Source organism: Pseudoliparis swirei, chromosome 23 (genome assembly GCF_029220125.1).
Source record: "Pseudoliparis swirei isolate HS2019 ecotype Mariana Trench chromosome 23, NWPU_hadal_v1, whole genome shotgun sequence".
NCBI lineage: Eukaryota > Metazoa > Chordata > Actinopteri > Perciformes > Liparidae > Pseudoliparis > Pseudoliparis swirei.
Genome location: NC_079410.1, coordinates 15,946,254 through 15,965,790, shown reverse-complemented (window position 1 = coordinate 15,965,790; position 19,537 = coordinate 15,946,254). Strand labels below are relative to the sequence as shown.

General features: G+C 44.2%; 1 protein-coding gene across 1 annotated transcript; it reads left to right on the top strand.

Annotated features, from left to right (window-relative positions):
* The first annotated feature begins 596 nt into the window (after window positions 1–596).
* Window positions 597–19,436, top strand: aclya (ATP citrate lyase a). Its single transcript, XM_056407015.1, has 28 exons — window positions 597–682; window positions 2,433–2,602; window positions 4,763–4,885; window positions 7,321–7,383; window positions 7,528–7,718; window positions 9,631–9,710; window positions 10,251–10,381; window positions 11,182–11,300; window positions 11,893–12,029; window positions 12,116–12,177; window positions 12,578–12,695; window positions 12,793–12,947; window positions 13,734–13,827; window positions 14,445–14,586; window positions 14,704–14,872; window positions 14,995–15,099; window positions 15,175–15,371; window positions 15,449–15,530; window positions 15,630–15,740; window positions 15,823–15,950; window positions 16,337–16,430; window positions 16,583–16,737; window positions 16,819–16,969; window positions 17,060–17,203; window positions 17,338–17,451; window positions 17,557–17,639; window positions 18,044–18,120; window positions 18,213–19,436. Exons 2-28 carry the CDS (start codon window positions 2,444–2,446, stop codon window positions 18,305–18,307), a joined length of 3,279 nt encoding a protein of 1,092 aa, XP_056262990.1. The 5' UTR covers window positions 597–682; window positions 2,433–2,443; the 3' UTR covers window positions 18,308–19,436.
* Window positions 19,437–19,537: the final 101 nt, after the last annotated feature.

The window sequence follows — 19,537 nt, the reverse complement described above, 5'->3', positions numbered from 1 at the left end:
ACTCCAGTGAAACCATAAACGCATAACTGGTGTGAGGAGGTCAACGTTCAGTGTCCTCACAGTGCGGGACGGCCCGCGGAGACTTGAAGTGTCGGTGTGCAGCGGGAAGTGATTTCCTCATTGGTAGATGTGGAGATAAAGAACAATGTCAACCAATCAACGTCAGCCCTGTTTTCTCCAGGAGTGGTGTGTGTCAGAGTTTGCGCGCTGAGGGGACGCTAATGATACCTTCAGGTGCTCCCCGGAATCTCTGCTTTTGATTTTGTCAAATAATCATACGTGTGGAGAAAAAAAAGTGCTTTTGATCTAATATAATTTTTAAAATCCCTTAGTGAATGAAATGTTTAGACCCTGTACTTAAGTAAGTGAGCATTACCCTCCGCCACTATTCAACTGTTGCAGTGGCAACATATATATAATAATTGTTCTTTGGTAAAGGAGCTTCCTGCTTATGGGCCTGTTTGTTCTGATAATTCCCAGTGTCCCTGAAGGTAGCAATAGAGCATGTGTGGAATGAACCAATCAGAAGCGAGGAAACATCAGCCAAGCCTATCGGCAGATGGGCGATGGAGACAAAACCCCAGGAAGCGCTGCTCTTCGGCACCTCTGATACCCACAGCCGGCAGGAGGGAAGCAGCACCACCGAGATCATCCCCACTTACAACAGAACAACACACACAAGGTAAATGACATATTGTTAAAAAAAGACATTAACTTGTTTTGCTTCTTCCACCAACTCTGTCTATTTATGTCTCTTATATCCAAAAATATACAGAAAAAGTTGAACTGCTCTGCCAACTCACGTCAAACCTGTTTGAGTTATAACCACTGAAAGTGTTCCATGGCTGCAGGATATTTGCTAACACATTGCAGTCCGACCGGTTTGTGAATGAATGAAACGGCTGAGTCATTTCTCTCTTATCTGATCATGAACTCCATAAAGCCAGACGGCTTGTGTCGCGTAGCTGTTATGTCAACAATGGTGACGTTGCAAGGAAGTGACAACTTCCATCATATTACCTCACTGTCTGCTTGGTTAAGGTTACGGTTAAACTTGCACAGGTCCTCCTCCTCCTCCTCCTCCTCCTCCTCCTCCTCCTCCTCCAGCCATCCATCCATCATCTGAATCAGTGCTGTTGCTGATGTGGCGCAGTGACATTTAATACCTAGAGAAAGTAGTTGATGCACGAGCTTTGGATAAAACCGAGTCAGCCCGACCTGGAAGCGACGCGGCGGTGACTCAGGACAGGGGCGATGATCAATAACGAGAAAGGACCATGACAGTCCCATTAATCCACTTAAGAAATGGCTACCAGGGCCGGAGGGTAGAGCAGGAGTCTTGTTTGAGCCGACTTCAGAGCTCTCAGCTTAATGAACCACGTACAAGAAACAAAAACCCATCCCAAGGTTGCATGGTGACTGTGATTTAGGAGAGATGGTGATCAGCCCGCGTGTGTGTGTGTGTGTTTTAGCTTTAATAAGCTATCATTCTCAATATTGACGCACATTTGATTCGAGGTAGAAGCAGTGACAATAGTGACCTCCCATGTAGGTGTTGCATCAATATTACAACAGGACACTTTCACATTTAATTAGCCCTCCCCCCCCCCCCAAAAAATAAATGTTATACAAATGTTATTGTAAGTTTGAATCCGACAGTCCAGGTCAAAAGTGGCATTTCTGTACAATATTCTTCCAGATCGGAGTGCAACACGAAGCTGCTGGATTTCAGGATGGACTTAAATGTGAACATGTGATGTCAAACATCAGGGATCGGTTCGACAAGCCAGCAGTCTGACACCGTATTATTGTAAATGATGTAAATCTAAATTCCAGCAGAGTTCATTTTGGTCCAATCATTGAAGAAAGATTATTCCATGCTGCGTCCTATCTGTACATTTTGATTTGATGAGAGTCCTTTTCTGGTCGGTCTTGTCTCAGCCTTGAATGGCGTCTGTCTCATACGAGTATTAGCTGTAGCGTGTTGGTGCATCCTCGTAGGGCGACTGGTTTTGAGAGACACACCCTGACGTCCTGTGAGTGTTGGTCCTGTTGGAGGTGACCTCATCGAGTGAAGCTTGAGTCCAAAGTGTAAAGGCCATAAATGGTGGACAGAGTCCAGTCAGTGAGTTACTCTCTACAGGGGGACTCTGATTATTTGAGTGGCAAATACGTGCAATTGACCTCATTAGGGTGCAGCTCGACCACTCTGAGCCTCAGTGTTGCATTCACTGTCTGTGTAATACAAATTGGAAAGCCGTCTAGTTAAAATGTTTACGAGTCCAATTCTTGACATGTTGTTTTTGTGTTTCTTATTGATAAATCGTTCCCATTCCACATCTCTCTGTCCATCGCGTACGTCTGCTTTCCTGCATTCATGCGTCTCTCCACATCTCTCCACCTGTCCGTCTCTCCCTCTCCTCCACGGCCAGCCTGAGCAGTCATGTCGGCCAAAGCCATCTCCGAGCAGACGGGAAAGGAGTTCCTCTACAAGCACATCTGCACATCGGCCACCGTGCAGAACAGATTCCGCTACGCCAACGTGGGGCCCGAGACCGACTTTGAGCGACTGGCGGCGGAGCACCCGTGGCTGCTCACGGAGGTGAGGCAGAAGATCCAGATGTGGGCACATTCATAAAGGACGATGACGTCAGATTTGTTTCAAAAACTAAACCGTATCGTGAGTTTGTGTCATCACACATCTATAGCCCATGATTGCACCGTCCTCCTTAAGGCGGTGGATAACGACCGCCTCTTTATGAAGACAATTACTTAGGCTGGCGGCAGAGTGCTCTCCTGGCGCTTGTTAGCTGGCGTCTCAGATGGCGCAGCAGAAAATGAATGCAGAAGAGAACATCGCTGGGAAAAAAAAACTCTTCCCTTTTCCACTCCTGGTTGGTACAAATAAATTCTCTCTCACTCTGTCAACAGGTCAGGGTTCAGCTTCAGGGTATAAGATTTCGCTGTTCTTCATAAAGCAAAGCACTGACGGATAGACGGGCTGTAATAGAAGTTAATTGAATTACGCCGCGACTCGTCTTGCAGGATCAGATGACCTCCCTCCTCCCTGCTGAAGGTTATTTCTATATGTTTTTATCTGGGAGGTACGAGGAAGATGTGGAGGGCAGATACATGGAGTCATGCGCCGTGGAATTGATTATGAAATTGCATTAACTTTCAACCCCGACCCTCCATTCTTTGCTCGTTGGCGAGCACCCAGATACTAATGGCTCCGCTGTCGTAGCTTCATTCTCTTTATCTGTCCTGCAACTGAGAGGACTCAGTCGGTGGGGGTGGGGGGTGGGGTGGGGTCCTTTTGCATTTGCGTGAGAAGGGAGAGATTCCTACTTGAGGCGTTCAGCTCGACTCCCAGGTGATGAAGTAGTTTGTGAATCTGGGTTGTGCTGAACCCAGGTACGCCCGCATGATAACACAACACCTGCCGTCACGTGCTGGAAGTTAAGATGGACGGTGTTAAGTTGGTATGTGACGTTTTAAAATGTCAATCATGGAACACATTTCGAGGCCGGATTCCTGTTTTATGATGTTTGTGAGATGAATGTGTGTTGGGTCAGTAACTGAGACCTTTTTTTCATCTCCATCCCTTGTGAGAAGACCGTAAGCGACCATCACGACTTCCTAAAGCCAAAGAAAATAACTTCCGACAGCTTTGTCGGCACACTAATCCAATATCCAAAAACACTGTTTACTATAATATAATAGAAAACTAGATTTGGCTTGGAGTTATGTTTGAGAAGTTGCCTCTACTTATTGTTTTATCTTAAAATCTGACGTGATTAATTTATATTCCATATTGCTGCAGATAATTGTGTTTGGTAAAACCTTTTTAAATGTACAACTTAATTCATCGCTAGATGAATCTAAAGATAACTACTCTAGAGTAGCGATCAGTCATCCTGAAATGTCATGAACAGAATTTGACATTTCAATAACAGTTTGAATTTATTACCATGACCAGCTTGTTGATTTTAATGTATACAGGACTGTCTCAGAAAATTAGAATATTGTGATAAAGTTCTTTATTTTCTGTAATGCAATTAAAAAAACAAAAATGTCATGCATTCTGGATTCATTACAAATCAACTGAAATATTGCAAGCCTTTTATTCTTTTAATATTGCTGATTATGGCTTACAGCTTAAGAAAACTCTAAAATCCTATCTCAAATAATTTGAATATTTCATGAAAAAGTATACTAGTAGGGTATTAAACAAATCACTTGAATTGTCTAATTAACTCAAACACCTGCAAGGGTTTCCTGAGCCTTGACAAACACTCAGCTGTTATAAATCTTTTTTTTACTTGGTCTGATGAAATATTAAAATTTTATGAGATAGGATTTTAGAGTTTTCTTAAGCTGTAAGCCATAATCAGCAATATTAAAAGAATAAAAGGCTTGCAATATTTCAGTTGATTTGTAATGAATCCAGAATGCATGACATTTTTGTTTTTTTAATTGCATTACAGAAAATAAAGAACTTTATCACAATATTCTAATTTTCTGAGACAGTCCTGTATATATATATATATCTTGAAGGGAGTAAATCTGGAACAAAGCTATTTTTATATATATATATTCGGAGCATAGATCTGCAATCTACCTGAAATCTATAACCATAAAATGAACTGCAGACTCTCGGTAATAGCTTAAAAAATAAAAAAAAGTCCGATTGATCCCGTTTAGCTCCGGCTGATTCTAAGTACCTCGCTCTAATCTTCCATTATGTCTCTTCCTCCTGCAGAGGCTGGTGGTGAAGCCCGACCAGCTGATCAAGAGGCGAGGGAAGCTGGGCCTGGTCGGCGTCAACCTGGACCTGAACGGCGTCAGAGAGTGGCTGAAGTCCCGCCTCATGAGAGAGATGACGGTACGTCATCCGCCCTTTCCCTCTCGAGTGCTCGCCGAACACTCCCACAGCTTCATCCAGACGCTCCTCCTGTTGACTCTTCACTCACTGCTTTGCACTGATACATTCAGTGTGTGTGTGTGTGTGTTTTGGCCGGCTGCATTTCGGTATCAATCCACCGGCAGTAAATCAGTCCAGCTAGCTGAAGCGAGTTTAAATAAACCGTCCGTCCATCTCTTCAGTCATAACCACGGCACAAGAGATCCCTCACTGTGCCACCGGGACGCTGCTTTGCCTCGTAAACCAAGGAGCTATGGTTATGGAGGGGCTCGTAAAGCATTGGGCGTCAGTGTGTGTGTGTGTGTGTGTGTGTGTGTTGCAGCACGGAGATTGCGTAGATGTATCTCTTCACAGATGAGATGAAACTGTCAGCTGCTGGTGGCCGTTTATAAGAATGAATGAAGCCACCGCTGTATGGTGGGCTCCAGTGTTTCTACTTGTATGGTATCTGCATTAGATATATATAATATAATATATATAATAGAATTAAAGGAAAGCAGATCAATTACTATCAGACGTATCTTATGAAAAACCTGTTTTTTAAATTCTGGTGCCTTTTAAAAAAATTACAAAATGACAATAGAAGCAATCTGTAACCCAATGCAACCATTTTTTCCTAATACAAGAAGAAAACAAGCTTTTTTCTGGCCTGTTGCGACTTAAATAGAAGTGTCTGCTGCTTGTTTAGTTTATCTTTCCGCTGATTGTAGAGAATCCATCGGGGTGGTTCTGTTCAGAGGAAAAGGTCAGAATACGTACCAGTAGCTGTGAATACCTTCATTTAATAGAGCCACTTTAACACATTAACGACCTTTTTCATTCACTTTTTTTCATGTGTGTTTAAATTGAATAATTTCTACCCAAAGAGCATTCACAACATGAAGGGCTGTCCTTTCCGTTTTTCTCTGTAAGACGCTAATAGAGGTCAGATCATTTAATCTGAATTGGCTTGACCCCCTAGAGTTTTGATTTTCTTCAGCTCGACATTCGTTTTCTCCTTCCACCCGTTAACAACGGCCCTTTTCTTAGCACACTTCAAAATGGAAACTCCATCTCCGTCCTTTTCTTCTTATTTTCTCCTGTTCTCCCCGGCTGGCTGCTCTCAGCCGGTCCCCGGTTACTTTGTGCCCATTGGCCTTTAACGGAGGAGCGATGACAGCCGCACCAAATGAGCTGTGGCTGTTTCAGCGTGACATTTTCTGCCCTTTTTTTATTTTGGCAGTTTTGATTTAATATACCTTTTGTCGCCTCCTCCCACGAGTCCAGGAAGCTTGTATGAAAATAAGTGGGTGGACTGAAACGCCCAGAATCAGAAGACCATTCAGACGCTATAGAGCACAGGTGTCAAACACAAGGCCCGGGGGCCGAACCCGGCCCGCAACATCATTTTATGTTGCCCCTCACGGCTTGAAAGACATACAGTGGGTACGGAAAGTATTCAGACCCCTTTAAAATGTTCACTCTTTGTTTCATTGCAGCCATTTGCGCAAATCTAAAGTTCATTTTATTTCTCATTAATTAATTAATGTGATATTTCAGTTTTTCTTTCTTAATAAATTTGCAAAAATGTCCATATTTCTGTTTTTTTCTGTCAAGATGGGGTGCTGTGTTACATTAATGAGAAATACAATTAACTTTTTTGATTTTAGCAAATGGCTGCAATGAAACTAAGAGTGAATAATTTAAAGGGGTCTAAATACTTTACATATCCACGGTATGATCACCTTTTCTTAACCCTTGTGTTGCCTTCGGGTCAATTTGACCCGATTCAATGTTTCACCCTCCTGTTACCTTTATATTTACTAACATATTTTACCCTTGAGGTCAATATGACCCCAGCTATTAAAATCTCCAGAAAATTATTAGAATTAATATTGTTTTCCAAGTTTAAGTGTGAGGTACTTTATGTTTGTTTGTTGACTCCCGAAAGAACACCGACATTAAACATTGAATCGGGTCAAATTGACCCGAAGGCGACAGGAGGGTTAAATATTGAATCGGGTCAAAATGACCCGAAGGCAACACAAGGGTTAAAGAAATTTAAGAAAAATATCCTGTGCTTTTATTTTGAAGGTTTCAAATGAAAAGGATTTATGTTATAATATTAGAGACATTTTCTTATGTGCAATATTTCTACACTCAAATGAACAATAATCAAATGCAAAGAGAGTTATTTAACAATATGTTGGGGAGTAGTTTATACGGCTTTTCAGTTACACCCCTCTGAGGGCAGCCGTGATGAGGCCCACAGGGAAAATGAGTTTGACTCCCCTGCTATGGAGTCTTTTCTTTTTCTAACCCACGGCAGTTCATGCAAAATGTTGTTTTGCTCCCAACTGTTTCTTTATCTACGAAACATTTTATCTTTTTCTAATTACTTTGTTGATGATCCTCAGGTGGGAAAAGCCAAGGGCGTACTCAAGAACTTCCTCATCGAGCCTTTTGTCCCCCATAAGCAGGTAAAGCTCTCATTACGCATCTCCACATCTCAGTTTTGACATTATTATACACATTCCCACTCCTACCAGCACCACCAGCAGCGACAACGCAGAACGTCTGGTGGAGAAACTTCATGTGTGTCATATTAACGGCCCATTGTTCAGGAGGAGGAGTTCTACGTGTGCATCTACGCCGCCCGGGAGGGCGACTATGTGCTGTTCCACCACGAGGGAGGGGTGGATGTGGGAGATGTGGATGCCAAGGCGAAGAAGCTGCTAATTGGGGTGGATGAAAAGATCAGTGAAGACTCTGTGAAGAAAGAGCTGCTGACGCACATCCCCGACGACAAGAAAGTGTGAGTTAAATGGAAGTATGTGTAGTGCACATGCTTCAGCTTTTTGTTTTGTGAAAATAACCCTGGAAGTGGACAATGTGTGGACTTTAAAGCCTGAAGATCACAGTGTGGCTTTATGAGATCTACATAATTCAATCAAGAGCTTCGTGATAATGTTTATTTTTACAGGCTTAATGTTTTATAGAATTAGCTTGTTGAATTGTTTTCACCTGTGTTTCTATTATCGTGTCAAACTGGTGCAAATGTGACTTTATTAGACATTGAGGCTCAAGTAGAATCTTGTCTCATAGCATGTTAGTGTATATTTATACACCCAACATTAGCAGTTGATTGTCAGAGCTCATATGTGTCAGCGTTTGTGCAAATAACCTCCAGTAAATGCATGATGACATGTCAAACAGACTTCTAAATGACAAAGCAACGGTCTGTTATTCTAAAGGTGGTGCTCTGAAAACAGAAGCACCTGACCAACGTCTTTACGTAGCTCGACACCAAACTACGGGGGGGAAAAAACGACCCAAGAGCGGGAGCGTTTTCCATGATGTAATTAAACCCAAAGAGGAAAAACTAAAGCGAGTAAAAGCACTCTGATATTGGCAGTAACTGTGGGGGGAGCAGCAGAGGGAGGTGGATGGGGGGGGGGGGGGTCCATTAGACAAATGAAAAACCCTCCTCTGCTTCGCCTTTACACCGCAGCCACATTCAGAGCACGTCCCTTTTTTATTTTGATGGGTACGATGCCGTGGCCCGGCCACTCCTCTCCTCTCCATCTATCCAGAGGCACTCGTGTGACATCATTTACTGGCCAGACTCGCTGTCTTGGCTGACATTGAAGAAGCTGCCCCAGAAATCACTCTGCCAACCCCGGCTCCCCCCCCCCACCACACACACACTCTTCTCCTCACTCTCTGGATGACAAAACAAAAGCGCCACTCGGCCAGTTCTCTTGCCCTCCCATCAGAAGCAGACGTGTGAAGCGGAGTCACTCGGGATTCGGGTCACAGTTTCCCCAACAGGCCAGTCGGCTCCGAGCTGTCTGCACAACTGACAGGCAGGAGAGCAACACACAGCCCCACCCCCTCCCTCCACCTCCTCCTCCTCCTCCTCCTCACTGCTCTGTTTTGACATGTGATGGAGGAAGTCGATTCGATGTGTCCTTTTCTCCAGCAGCTAATTAACAGGTGGAGCGTTTCCTGTCCAGCTCCGCCTTAACACTCCGTCAGGGATATTCCCTGTAGTTTGTCATGGTTTAAATTATGTGGGAATAATATGATGCAATCTTTTTTAATCACCAGGGACATTTTATTGCATAGCCCAGTAAGAATGAATGACCTTCTACTTTAAAATATTGAATATGATTAGCTCGCAAGCAAACTGTAAAACCAGTACAGGTCTTTTATTTCAGAGTTTGGCTTTGCAATACTGTGAATATTCAGTCAGGAGATTATTAAATAGCTGTTTGTGTATTCACTTAATGATTTAATGTTTAATTTTTTTTAAAGTTAGAGTGATCCTACACTTTTAGGGCTGCAACAAAAAATTATTTTCACTGTCAAAAATCCGACAAATAATGTTCTCGATTCATCAATTGTTTTTCTTTTACAAAATGGCCCAAATGGCTACTTCAAATCGCTTAAACATATTTCATTTACAATAACGGAATCCAAGAGAATATATTCCTATTTCAGAAGCGACTGTTTGCACTTTTGCTTAAAATGTGATTAAAAGGACTCGCCCATTATCAAAACAGCTGCAGATAAATGTTCCGTCTGTCGATTATACTAATTATATGAAACCGGAACGTGATTTATATCTCCTTTTTAATATTATAACCTGATGACCCGGACATCCTCAATCACTTGAGTGCAGCACCAGATGAGAGGTCAGTGAGTTGAATGTCGTCTCTCTGCAGGATCCTGGCCAGCTTCATCGTCGGGCTCTTCAACCTGTATGAGGACCTCTTCTTCACCTACCTGGAGATCAATCCACTGGGTAGGCTTTCTCTTTCTCAAAAACAGTGATGTATGTCTGAACAAGCCATCATCATGGCATGTATGCATTTAGTTCCAACGCAGATTCATAAATATGTCATCAGATGAAGACATTTGAAAGGGGACATCAAAAGGAAATTGGAGATGAAAACATCAATGCATAATAAAACGTCTTCTTAATAAAGCCAAGAGGCAGAAGTTTATTCTTGGGCATTTTCAACACTGAGGGAGGAAAACATTAAATAATGTATGCACTTCCTGTTTCATGAAGGAAGCCCGTATTTATAATAGAATAATTGGGCACCAGTGTGTGTGCCTTCGGGCAGCTGTTCCTGGAGATGGAGCATGGCTGCTGCTTTGATGTCACACCGCCTCCTCCTCGTCTTCGCTTTCCTTCCACCTGCTACAGGGACAGCAGGAAGGTCGTGGTCACCTGGGCTCGAGGCATGGTCCTCCCAGGCTGACATCATGGAACTCAGTGGGTGGGTGTTTGGGAACCTTGAAGGAGTATAGATCTTTTTTTTCTTCTTCTCTTTCTCAGTGGTCACAAAAGATGGCGTTTACGTGCTGGACATGGCAGCCAAGATCGACGCCACAGCTGACTATCTCTGCAAGTCCAAGTGGGGGGACGTGGAGTTCCCTCCACCCTTCGGCAGGGAGGCGTACCCCGAGGTGAGGGAGCGCTGGAGTGTCAGATCTCAACCCGGCTCCATCAAATAGCTGCTGGTGTTCTCCAAAGAGGGAGAATACAACTATTTGGATTGTTAATTCGGATGTAAATTGAGAAAATTATCAATCTATCTGGGCCTCGTCATAAAAACTCAATATGTTGACGTCATGTCCCATACTGGAATGAGATGCTTTTGTGAAAAAAGATCTGATTTTTAGTCGTGATTTCCTCCTTTTTTTTATTTGTGTTGCTTTTTTAAAACTAGGCCTTACACACAATGAAGATATTCACATGATTTTTTTCAAACTCCTTTTTAAACGACGATCACCTGCATGGCAGAGTTCAATAATACGTCTACGGGACTTTCTTTTCCTTTTGGCTGATGCATGTAGGAGCTCGTTTGAGACGGACTGTCTGTGCGCCAGACGGCGGCTCTAATTGGGCCGCTGTGAGACTGGAGTGGAGACGAGGGACAGCGGGGGCCTTTGATTGGGAGATTTTTTTTTACTCCCAGCCACCAGCTGTGGCCCTGACTGTCACAAACAACCACTGATGCACATCACATTCTCCATCGCGCTTGATATTCCTACAATATTTCCGATTTAATAGCTCTTTAAAAAACAATCCAAGCACAGGACATTAATTGTGGCCAAATGGAGAGGACCCTTGTCCAAGTGCTGCACTGATTAAAACCACACACACACACACACACACACACACCTTGTATACGAGTGCCACTTATTGTAACAATCATATGCCGTGTCTCACAAGTCTCAATTGGCCTTTTCTTTATCATTTGCAGGAGGCCTACATCGCTGACCTTGATGCAAAGAGTGGCGCGAGCCTCAAACTGACCCTGCTCAACCCGCGAGGCAGGATCTGGACCATGGTGGCGGGAGGAGGAGCCTCAGTGGTCTACAGGTACCGCAGTCACTACTAGACCAAACGCCTGGACCAATGGGAGCCACCGGCCATGTATCTGAAATAATCCAATTGGCTGTTTTCTTCTGGCGGCCGACATTGTCTCCCGACTCTATCCTCATTACATCGATTACACCACGCACGATTGAGTTTAGCCGCGTACGCCGGCGACGCGGCAGTGAGACCGATGGTGCAGCGGCTCAGGCTCGGCCCGTTCAGCTGCCGCCTAAATTGGATTCTTGACATTTTAGTGCGTCTGGAGGAATGAGCGCGTCTCTCTCTCCCTCCCATCTGGCGGAGGTGTAGAGCGTGACATGCAGACTCATCAGCCATAACTAATGATTCCCTCTGTGCACTGGTAATGCGTGGTGTCTGTTTACAGTTCAGTATTAATTCACAGAGGGAGAAAGAAAAGCGTTTGCTGTTTCAGTGCATTCTGAAGTTGAGCACTCAAGTTAATTCGCCGATCATCTCATTTCATTTAGAATATCGATACGACTGCCCAGGCCCAGGAGACACACACACACACAGCTGGTGGTGGTGCTGGTGCTTTATTTCTCTTTTGTGGGTGACTCGTGTAAAACTCTTCTAGTGACACAATCTGTGACCTGGGTGGCGTCAACGAGCTGGCCAATTACGGGGAGTATTCAGGGGCGCCAAGCGAACAGCAGACCTACGACTACGCCAAGACCATCCTGTCTCTGATGACCAGGGAGAAGCACCCTGACGGTAGGACGGCCGCGCAGACGGAGCTCTCTGTGACCACCAGGAGGTCTTTCTCTCTCCTAAACGTGGGTTTCCGTTATGATTTCCAGGAAAGGTTTTGATCATCGGGGGGAGCATCGCAAACTTCACGAACGTCGCAGCAACATTTAAGGTAGAGTGTTTGTTTATGTAGTCGGTATTACTCGAGGATTATATTGTTATAAGTGTGATTGGAATGTATGTACAGTATATGGAAGATGTATGTTAATATATATATATATATATATATAAATACATAAATAATAATAATACAATACAAAATGATATATATATATATATATACATATATCATTTTTTATTTTCTTTATTTTTATATTAATTATCTGATTTATTTTTATTATAATAATTTAGGAAAGGAATATATAAGCATTTTTGCTTCTACCTCTACCTTTTCAGTCTTTCTGTTTTGTCTATTATATAGAATAATATTGTATTGCAATGATTGACTGAAAAAAAATGCACAACAACAAGTTATCAGGTTATTCACTGAGCTCAACCCTCGTCTTTGCTAGGGGATTGTTCGAGCCATCACAGACCATCAGATGCCATTGAAGGAGCATGAGGTCACCATTTTTGTTCGCCGTGGAGGCCCCAACTACCAGGAAGGCCTCAGAGTGATGGGAGAAGTCGGTGTGTTGTATATTCTTAGTCATACTGCTTAAGTGCATTTTTTAAAATCTGCAAGCTGGGTTTCACACGTTAATATCTCTCTGCCTGCTCTCCTCAGGCAAGACAACCGGCATCCCCATCCATGTCTTTGGCACAGAAACCCACATGACAGCCATTGTCGGCATGGCGCTGGGCCACCGGCCAATCCCCAACCAGCCTCCTGTCGCTGCACACACTGCCAACTTCCTTCTCAACTCCAGCGGCAGCCCGTCGGTACGTCACGCTGACCCCGCAGAGACAAACGGGCCGTCACCACGCCGTGCAGTGGACTCACATCGACGCAGTGGGCTGCGGTTTGAGCGAGGAGGAGACTCTCATGCCACGGCCTCCGTTCCAGTTACTCTCGTCTCCTTTTAGTGAACCGGAGTATCAGAAGCCCCAAAGGCGCTTCAGTATAATGGCATAGCGGAGCATTGTGGACCGCTCTCCCTCGGAAAGTCTTGAGATCACAGGCGGTAACTCACTGCGACGGCCCCGAGGCGTCCATTAAGTCTGTGCAGGGAGGAGGCTTTCAGCAGAGTGCAAGTATGCACGAGCATTCATGGATTCGCCAATTGGCTCCTAGTGTTGAGCTCACCAAGGTCTACTTTTGTAGCCGATGATATGAAAAATCAAGAAGGTGCAGGTGACCTCTTGTGAAATAACCGGAACGTTTAAAGCTACCCTCCCCCTTTTTGTATCTTTTCAATTCAGTTTATTTTATACAGCCCAATTTCACAAATTACAAATTCGCATCAGAAGGCCATGACAGGAGGCCGGCCCACCATCAGATACAGCCAGGTCCAACTGACCCAATGAGACGTGGAGTCACATGACTCCGGGGAGGAAGCAGAGTGAATAATATGTGATGGAGAGATGTAAATTCATCCTTAAGTAGCTTCATCGAGGACCAGTTTTGCCAGTCGTTACCGTTAAAGCAGATCAGTTCTCCACTGATTCGTCCTCGTGAGCGCACACTCGTTTCAAAAAATTCGATGAATGTCTTTTTGTCATCTCCAGACTCCGGAATCCAGCCGAACGGCTTCTTTCTCTGAAAACCGAGCCAAAGTTGAGGACTCGCCAGCCAAGAATATCCAAACCGGAGCTCCCATCGGTGAGGAAGCTCCGTCACGGCTCCACTGAAGTCTGTGCACGGTGAACGCTGAGGCTCTGAGGGGTTTCCATGCATGAATTCATGGGAAGCCTTGTGATGATGGTTGAGTTTAGGTATTATAGCTCCCCCTTTGGACCACTTTGTTATTTAAACTCACCAAAGTGGAAGTTGAGAGCACTGACGAGGAACTGGATGCGTACACGCCTAATCCCATGCATTTTAAAGATACACATGTTATTTTGTGTTATGATTTGTGTAAAACATCAGCAATCCAAGACCCCTAAAGCATTCTGGGTTTTATGTTGGTGAAACACTATCAGCCTACTTTTATTTATCTTATTGATTACCACTTTTTCATCGCCATGTTAGTGGTGTTCTTATTCTTTTAACTAATTTCAGCTTCTATTCTGTTCATGGGTACCTGCCACTTTTTGCTTGTGTTAAATATTCATTTTATAAACTTCATAGAAACCCTGAAGATAAAAAATATAATGTCTTAAAGCACGGATGTTTTTTCTTCTTCTATATAATGTAAATGCGAAGGATCAAGTGAAAGAAATAATCCACCGTTTGGGGTGTTCAGGTTTCTTTGCGTAACAGCGTTCCTCTCCCTGCAGCCAAGTCCACTTCCCTCTTCAGCAAACACACCAAGTCCATCGTGTGGGGTATGCAGACGCGGGCCGTGCAGGGCATGATCGACTTTGATTACGTCTGCTCCCGAGAGGAGCCGTCTGTCGCGGCCATGGTCTACCCGTTCACGTAAGTGTGCGCTATTGTACAGACAAAAATACACTCTTTTTCATTTTAAAATGGTAAAAATCACTGAAGTAAACGCTGCGCGACAAATGTGTTTTCTCCATGACCGCCTTTTTTCAGTGGAGACCACAAGCAGAAGTACTACTGGGGCCATAAAGAGATCCTCGTCCCGGTGTATAAGAACATGAGTGACGCCATGAAGAAGCACCCCGATGTGGACGTGATGATCAGCTTCGCCTCTTTGCGTTCAGCCTACGACAGCACCATGGAGACCCTGCAGCACCCACAGGTGACTGCACACACACACACACACACACACACACACACACACATACCAATGCGTCACCATCTGCAAGGTGCTTAAAAGCTGAGAAATATATAAAGTACCGTCGATCTGTCGTTCGCTGTCAGATTCACACCATCGCCATCATTGCTGAGGGAATCCCTGAAGCTCATACCAGGAAGATCATCAAGGCCGCGGATAAGAAGGGGGTCACGATCATCGGACCGGCCACCGTGAGTCTCGCTCCGCTTCTCATGGGAATCAACCCCCGTTTCCCTCTGTGCAAACCGACACATCTCTGTGACCAGGTTGGAGGAATCAAGCCGGGCTGTTTCAAGATCGGGAACACGGGAGGCATGTTGGATAACATCCTGGCCTCCAAGCTCTACCGGCCCGGCAGCGTGGCCTACGTGTCCCGCTCGGGCGGCATGTCCAATGAACTCAACAACATCATCTCACGCACCACCGACGGTGTTTTTGAAGGCGTTGCCATCGGCGGGGACAGGTACGCAACCGTCTTTTTATCCGCAGCACGTCAGCATGCGGGTGTGAATCGGCCTATAATATTGGATTTTCCTGCAGATACCCAGGCTCAGTGTTCACTGATCATGTGCTGCGCTACCAAGACACTCCAGGAGTGAAGATGATTGTTGTACTGGGAGAGGTAAGGAATTAATCCACACACACACACACACACTGGTGCCTGCAGCTTCTAAACGGTTATTGATTTGCTCCATCCCGACTCCGTCTCTGCCTTCAACAGATCGGAGGCACAGAGGAGTACAAGATCGGCCAGGCCATCCAACAGGGCCGCATCACAAAGCCAGTGGTGTGCTGGTGTATTGGTACCTGTGCTACCATGTTCTCCTCAGAGGTGCGTTACACTTCATTTCACAATGGAATAACTGACTGTTAAAGACATGTCTGACCCATGTTCGACCTCCTCCCCTCCTCAGGTGCAATTCGGCCATGCAGGAGCCTGTGCCAACCAGGCCTCCGAGACAGCAGATGCTAAAAACACGGCTCTGAAGGAGGCGGGGGCCTTCGTCCCCAAGAGCTTTGACGAGCTGGGCGAGCTCATCAAGTCAGTGCACATTCATTTCATTTATTTTTCATTTATTTATTTATTTGAACAGGGACCGTACACATCAATCAGCCCAGGGGTAAATGTATCAGTCTTAGCTATAAGGCTACATTTCAACCGGAGTCCCTGTGGCCAGATATTATAAGCCTTCACTAATGGAGAAAATGGTTATCACAAAAATATCATAAAAAGCAAATAAACATACTGTTTACGATCATATATAGGCCTCATCATAAAATCATTAAAAAATAAATCAATTTTAAAAAACATCATAAAAAGCAATAATATACATTCATTCTTTTTGTATTTTCTTTAGTTCCTTTTTCATTACGAGATTGATTCCTGCGCTCCTCTTATTCTTTTCTCTGTGTCTTTCATCCATGCAGTTCTGTTTATGATGACCTTGTGGCTAAAGGAGTTATCCAGCCGGCCGTAGAGATGCCGCCTCCCACTGTGCCGATGGATTACTCGTGGGCACGCGTGAGTACGCCCTCTGAACATGAATGGATTAAGCTTTTAGCCGTTGGATGAGGGCAATGGAACATTTAAACAAATCATATTGTTTTTAAAATGAGAAAGCTGGATCACAACAGATATACTGTAGCAGTTGACTCGGTTTTTTTTGCCTGCAGGAGCTCGGTCTGATCCGTAAGCCGGCCTCCTTCATGACCAGTATCTGTGACGAGAGGGGTCAGGAGCTCATCTACGCCGGCATGCCCATCACGGAGGTCTTCAAGTCAGAAATAGGCCTCGGAGGAACTCTGGGGCTTCTCTGGTTCCAGAGGAGGTCAGCCTCTGGACGCGGTCGTTGTGGTAAACAAACTCTTGACAAACCATTTAACACTACAACCCCCCCCCCCCTTCCCAGGTTGCCGAGGTACGCCTGCCAGTTCATCGAGATGTGCCTGATGGTGACCGCTGATCACGGCCCCGCCGTCTCCGGCGCCCACAACACCATCGTCTGCGCTCGAGCTGGCAAAGATCTCATCTCCAGTCTCACCTCCGGCCTTCTCACCATCGTAAGACACCCGCGATTCCGGGGGCTTTTTTTTATTTGACTGACCTCCAAGAAGTCCACCACCGTGAGCAAGAGTGTTCTCCTCTTTCAGGGCGACCGCTTCGGAGGCGCTCTGGACGCTGCAGCAAAGCAGTTCAGCAAGGCGTTCGACAGCGGCATGCTGCCCATGGAGTTCGTCAACAAGATGAAGAAGGACGGCAACCTGATCATGGGCATTGGCCACAGAGTCAAGTCGGTGAGTACGATGGCTCCTGGGCATGCAGCGTATCCAGTGAGGCATTTAAAGGACGAGTAGTGGAGACGGAGGAAAACCAGATGGATTGGAGAGGGAATATTTGTAATGAAAGGGAGTTGTTTGTGCGTCGCCAGATTAACAATCCAGACATGAGAGTCCAGATCTTGAAGGACTATGTGAAGCAGCACTTCCCCTCCACCCAGCTGCTGGACTACGCTTTAGATGTGGAGAAGATCACCACCTCCAAAGTAGGATTCATCACTTTATCACGTCAGCCTTTTACTAATTAGTGACACGCTGCAATTCTTTTCTTTTTAAATCACGTGATCTTCTTTTTCCTGTGCGTTGTTTAGAAACCCAACTTGATCCTGAATGTGGATGGCTTTATCGGGGTGGCCTTTGTGGACTTGCTCAGGAATTGTGGTGGATTTACAAGGTGAGCCGATAAATACTGCCCATCATACAATGTACACCTTGTTTCTGTGGGAAAAAAAGATGCTTTTACTTTACGTAAGACAAAATAGAGAAACAGGCTTTTAAGTTACATTTTTATATTGAATCCATAGAGAATGAGGATCCAAGGCAGTTTGATAACTCTTTGATTTCATGCTTCTACTCCATAATGGAGTAATTTAGAGCCAAATATCAAGTGTGGATGACACAGACTCATTAAATGAACACCAAAGAAGCAAAAATTGCCTTAAATTAAAATCTGCACTTCCCACATGCTCAATATGTTTGAGTTTAAGTACAACATAAATCATGTTATGCCTACATTGTGGACAGCCATCTTTTCAATTCAACATTTCTGGTCCTTGTTATCCTTCATGCCCGTCACAGGGATGAAGCTGATGAGTTTGTGGAAATTGGAGCTCTGAACGGCATCTTCGTCCTGGGGCGCAGCATGGGATTTATTGGTGAGTCACTTCTGTGTCCAGACGCTCTGCTACAGTAACGTGTGCGAGACGGCAAACACGTGACAGTCAAGCCCTCCTTCATGTTTTCTCAGGACACTACTTGGACCAAAAGAAGCTGAAGCAGGGTCTGTACCGCCACCCCTGGGATGACATCTCCTACGTGCTCCCGGAACACATGTCCATGTAACCGGAGGGACTAAACCAGAGAGCGCCAGATCACCTCACCGAGCCGCCATCACCCCGCCCATACTGTGGTCCGCCACTCCGAAGCAGTATTGTAATGTCGAAAAGATGTAACTATGGATATCGTTGTAAATTGCAAATATTGAAAAGAAGAGTGTGTTTTTAGTTCTAGAAACCGGTCAGTGCTGCAGCTCTTTGAATATTAGTATAACCTGCCAAACTGTGACGCTCTCGTAAATGATGAATCAGATATACAGATAAAGAGGTCAACATTGATTATTCAACTGACCAACACCACTCTCATGGCTAGTGAAGTATTATTCTTTACTCCACAAATATATATATATATATTACTGTCGCATTAACTGAGCATGTGTCTCTGTGCAGCTCTCTTCATTGTGCCACTTGAGAGTCGTGAGCTTGCACAAGTAGAACATGTAGTGCAATAAGGCAAATAATATGAGAACATACTGTAGATCAGAGCTTTATTTATGTATAGATGTATCAATGTCATAGTTTTTATTTTCATTAATGTTTTTGACACTGGGGGTGAAACTATGAGTCATTCTATTACCATTAACATAACCTGAACTATTATTAGAATATGTCCATGTGCACTACAAGACAGCAAGTCATTTTAGCAGGTAAATGCTGTTATATATGTAATGTCTTCACATAATATATTAGGTGTAAATAAGTTTTTTAATGAATGAGATGAGGATTTTAAAAGTAGGATTTTAAAAGTCATTCCATCCCCACTATTTATCCATGTACTACTCACTTTTTGCATTTGAACACACCTTTCAGATTGTTATATTTGTGTTTAACGGAGAGAAACTATGTGAACAATCTGCTAATTGTAATACTGAGTGAAGGACACGTCTGTTCTATGTTAAATGAAAGAAAATTAAAAAATATTCCCACACCAAAAGAAAATGTGTTTTCAACCATCACCAGTGTCGTCTATTATGTGAATGTTAAAAAACAAAACAAAATCTTTGGACAACGGGAAACCTCTCCGATATTATCGCAATGTTTGTTTGTAATCGTTTCGATGTGAATTTAATGTGCTTCAACCGATTTGTCGTATGTTGACAACTGTAATTGAGTCAAATAAAATTCAATTTATGTAATGTAATGATACTGTGTGTGTGTGCTCGTGCAGCATTATCTTTTAAATATATTTAACCTCTGCCCAGATCACATTTGCATGACAACACGTTGCACACCCTTT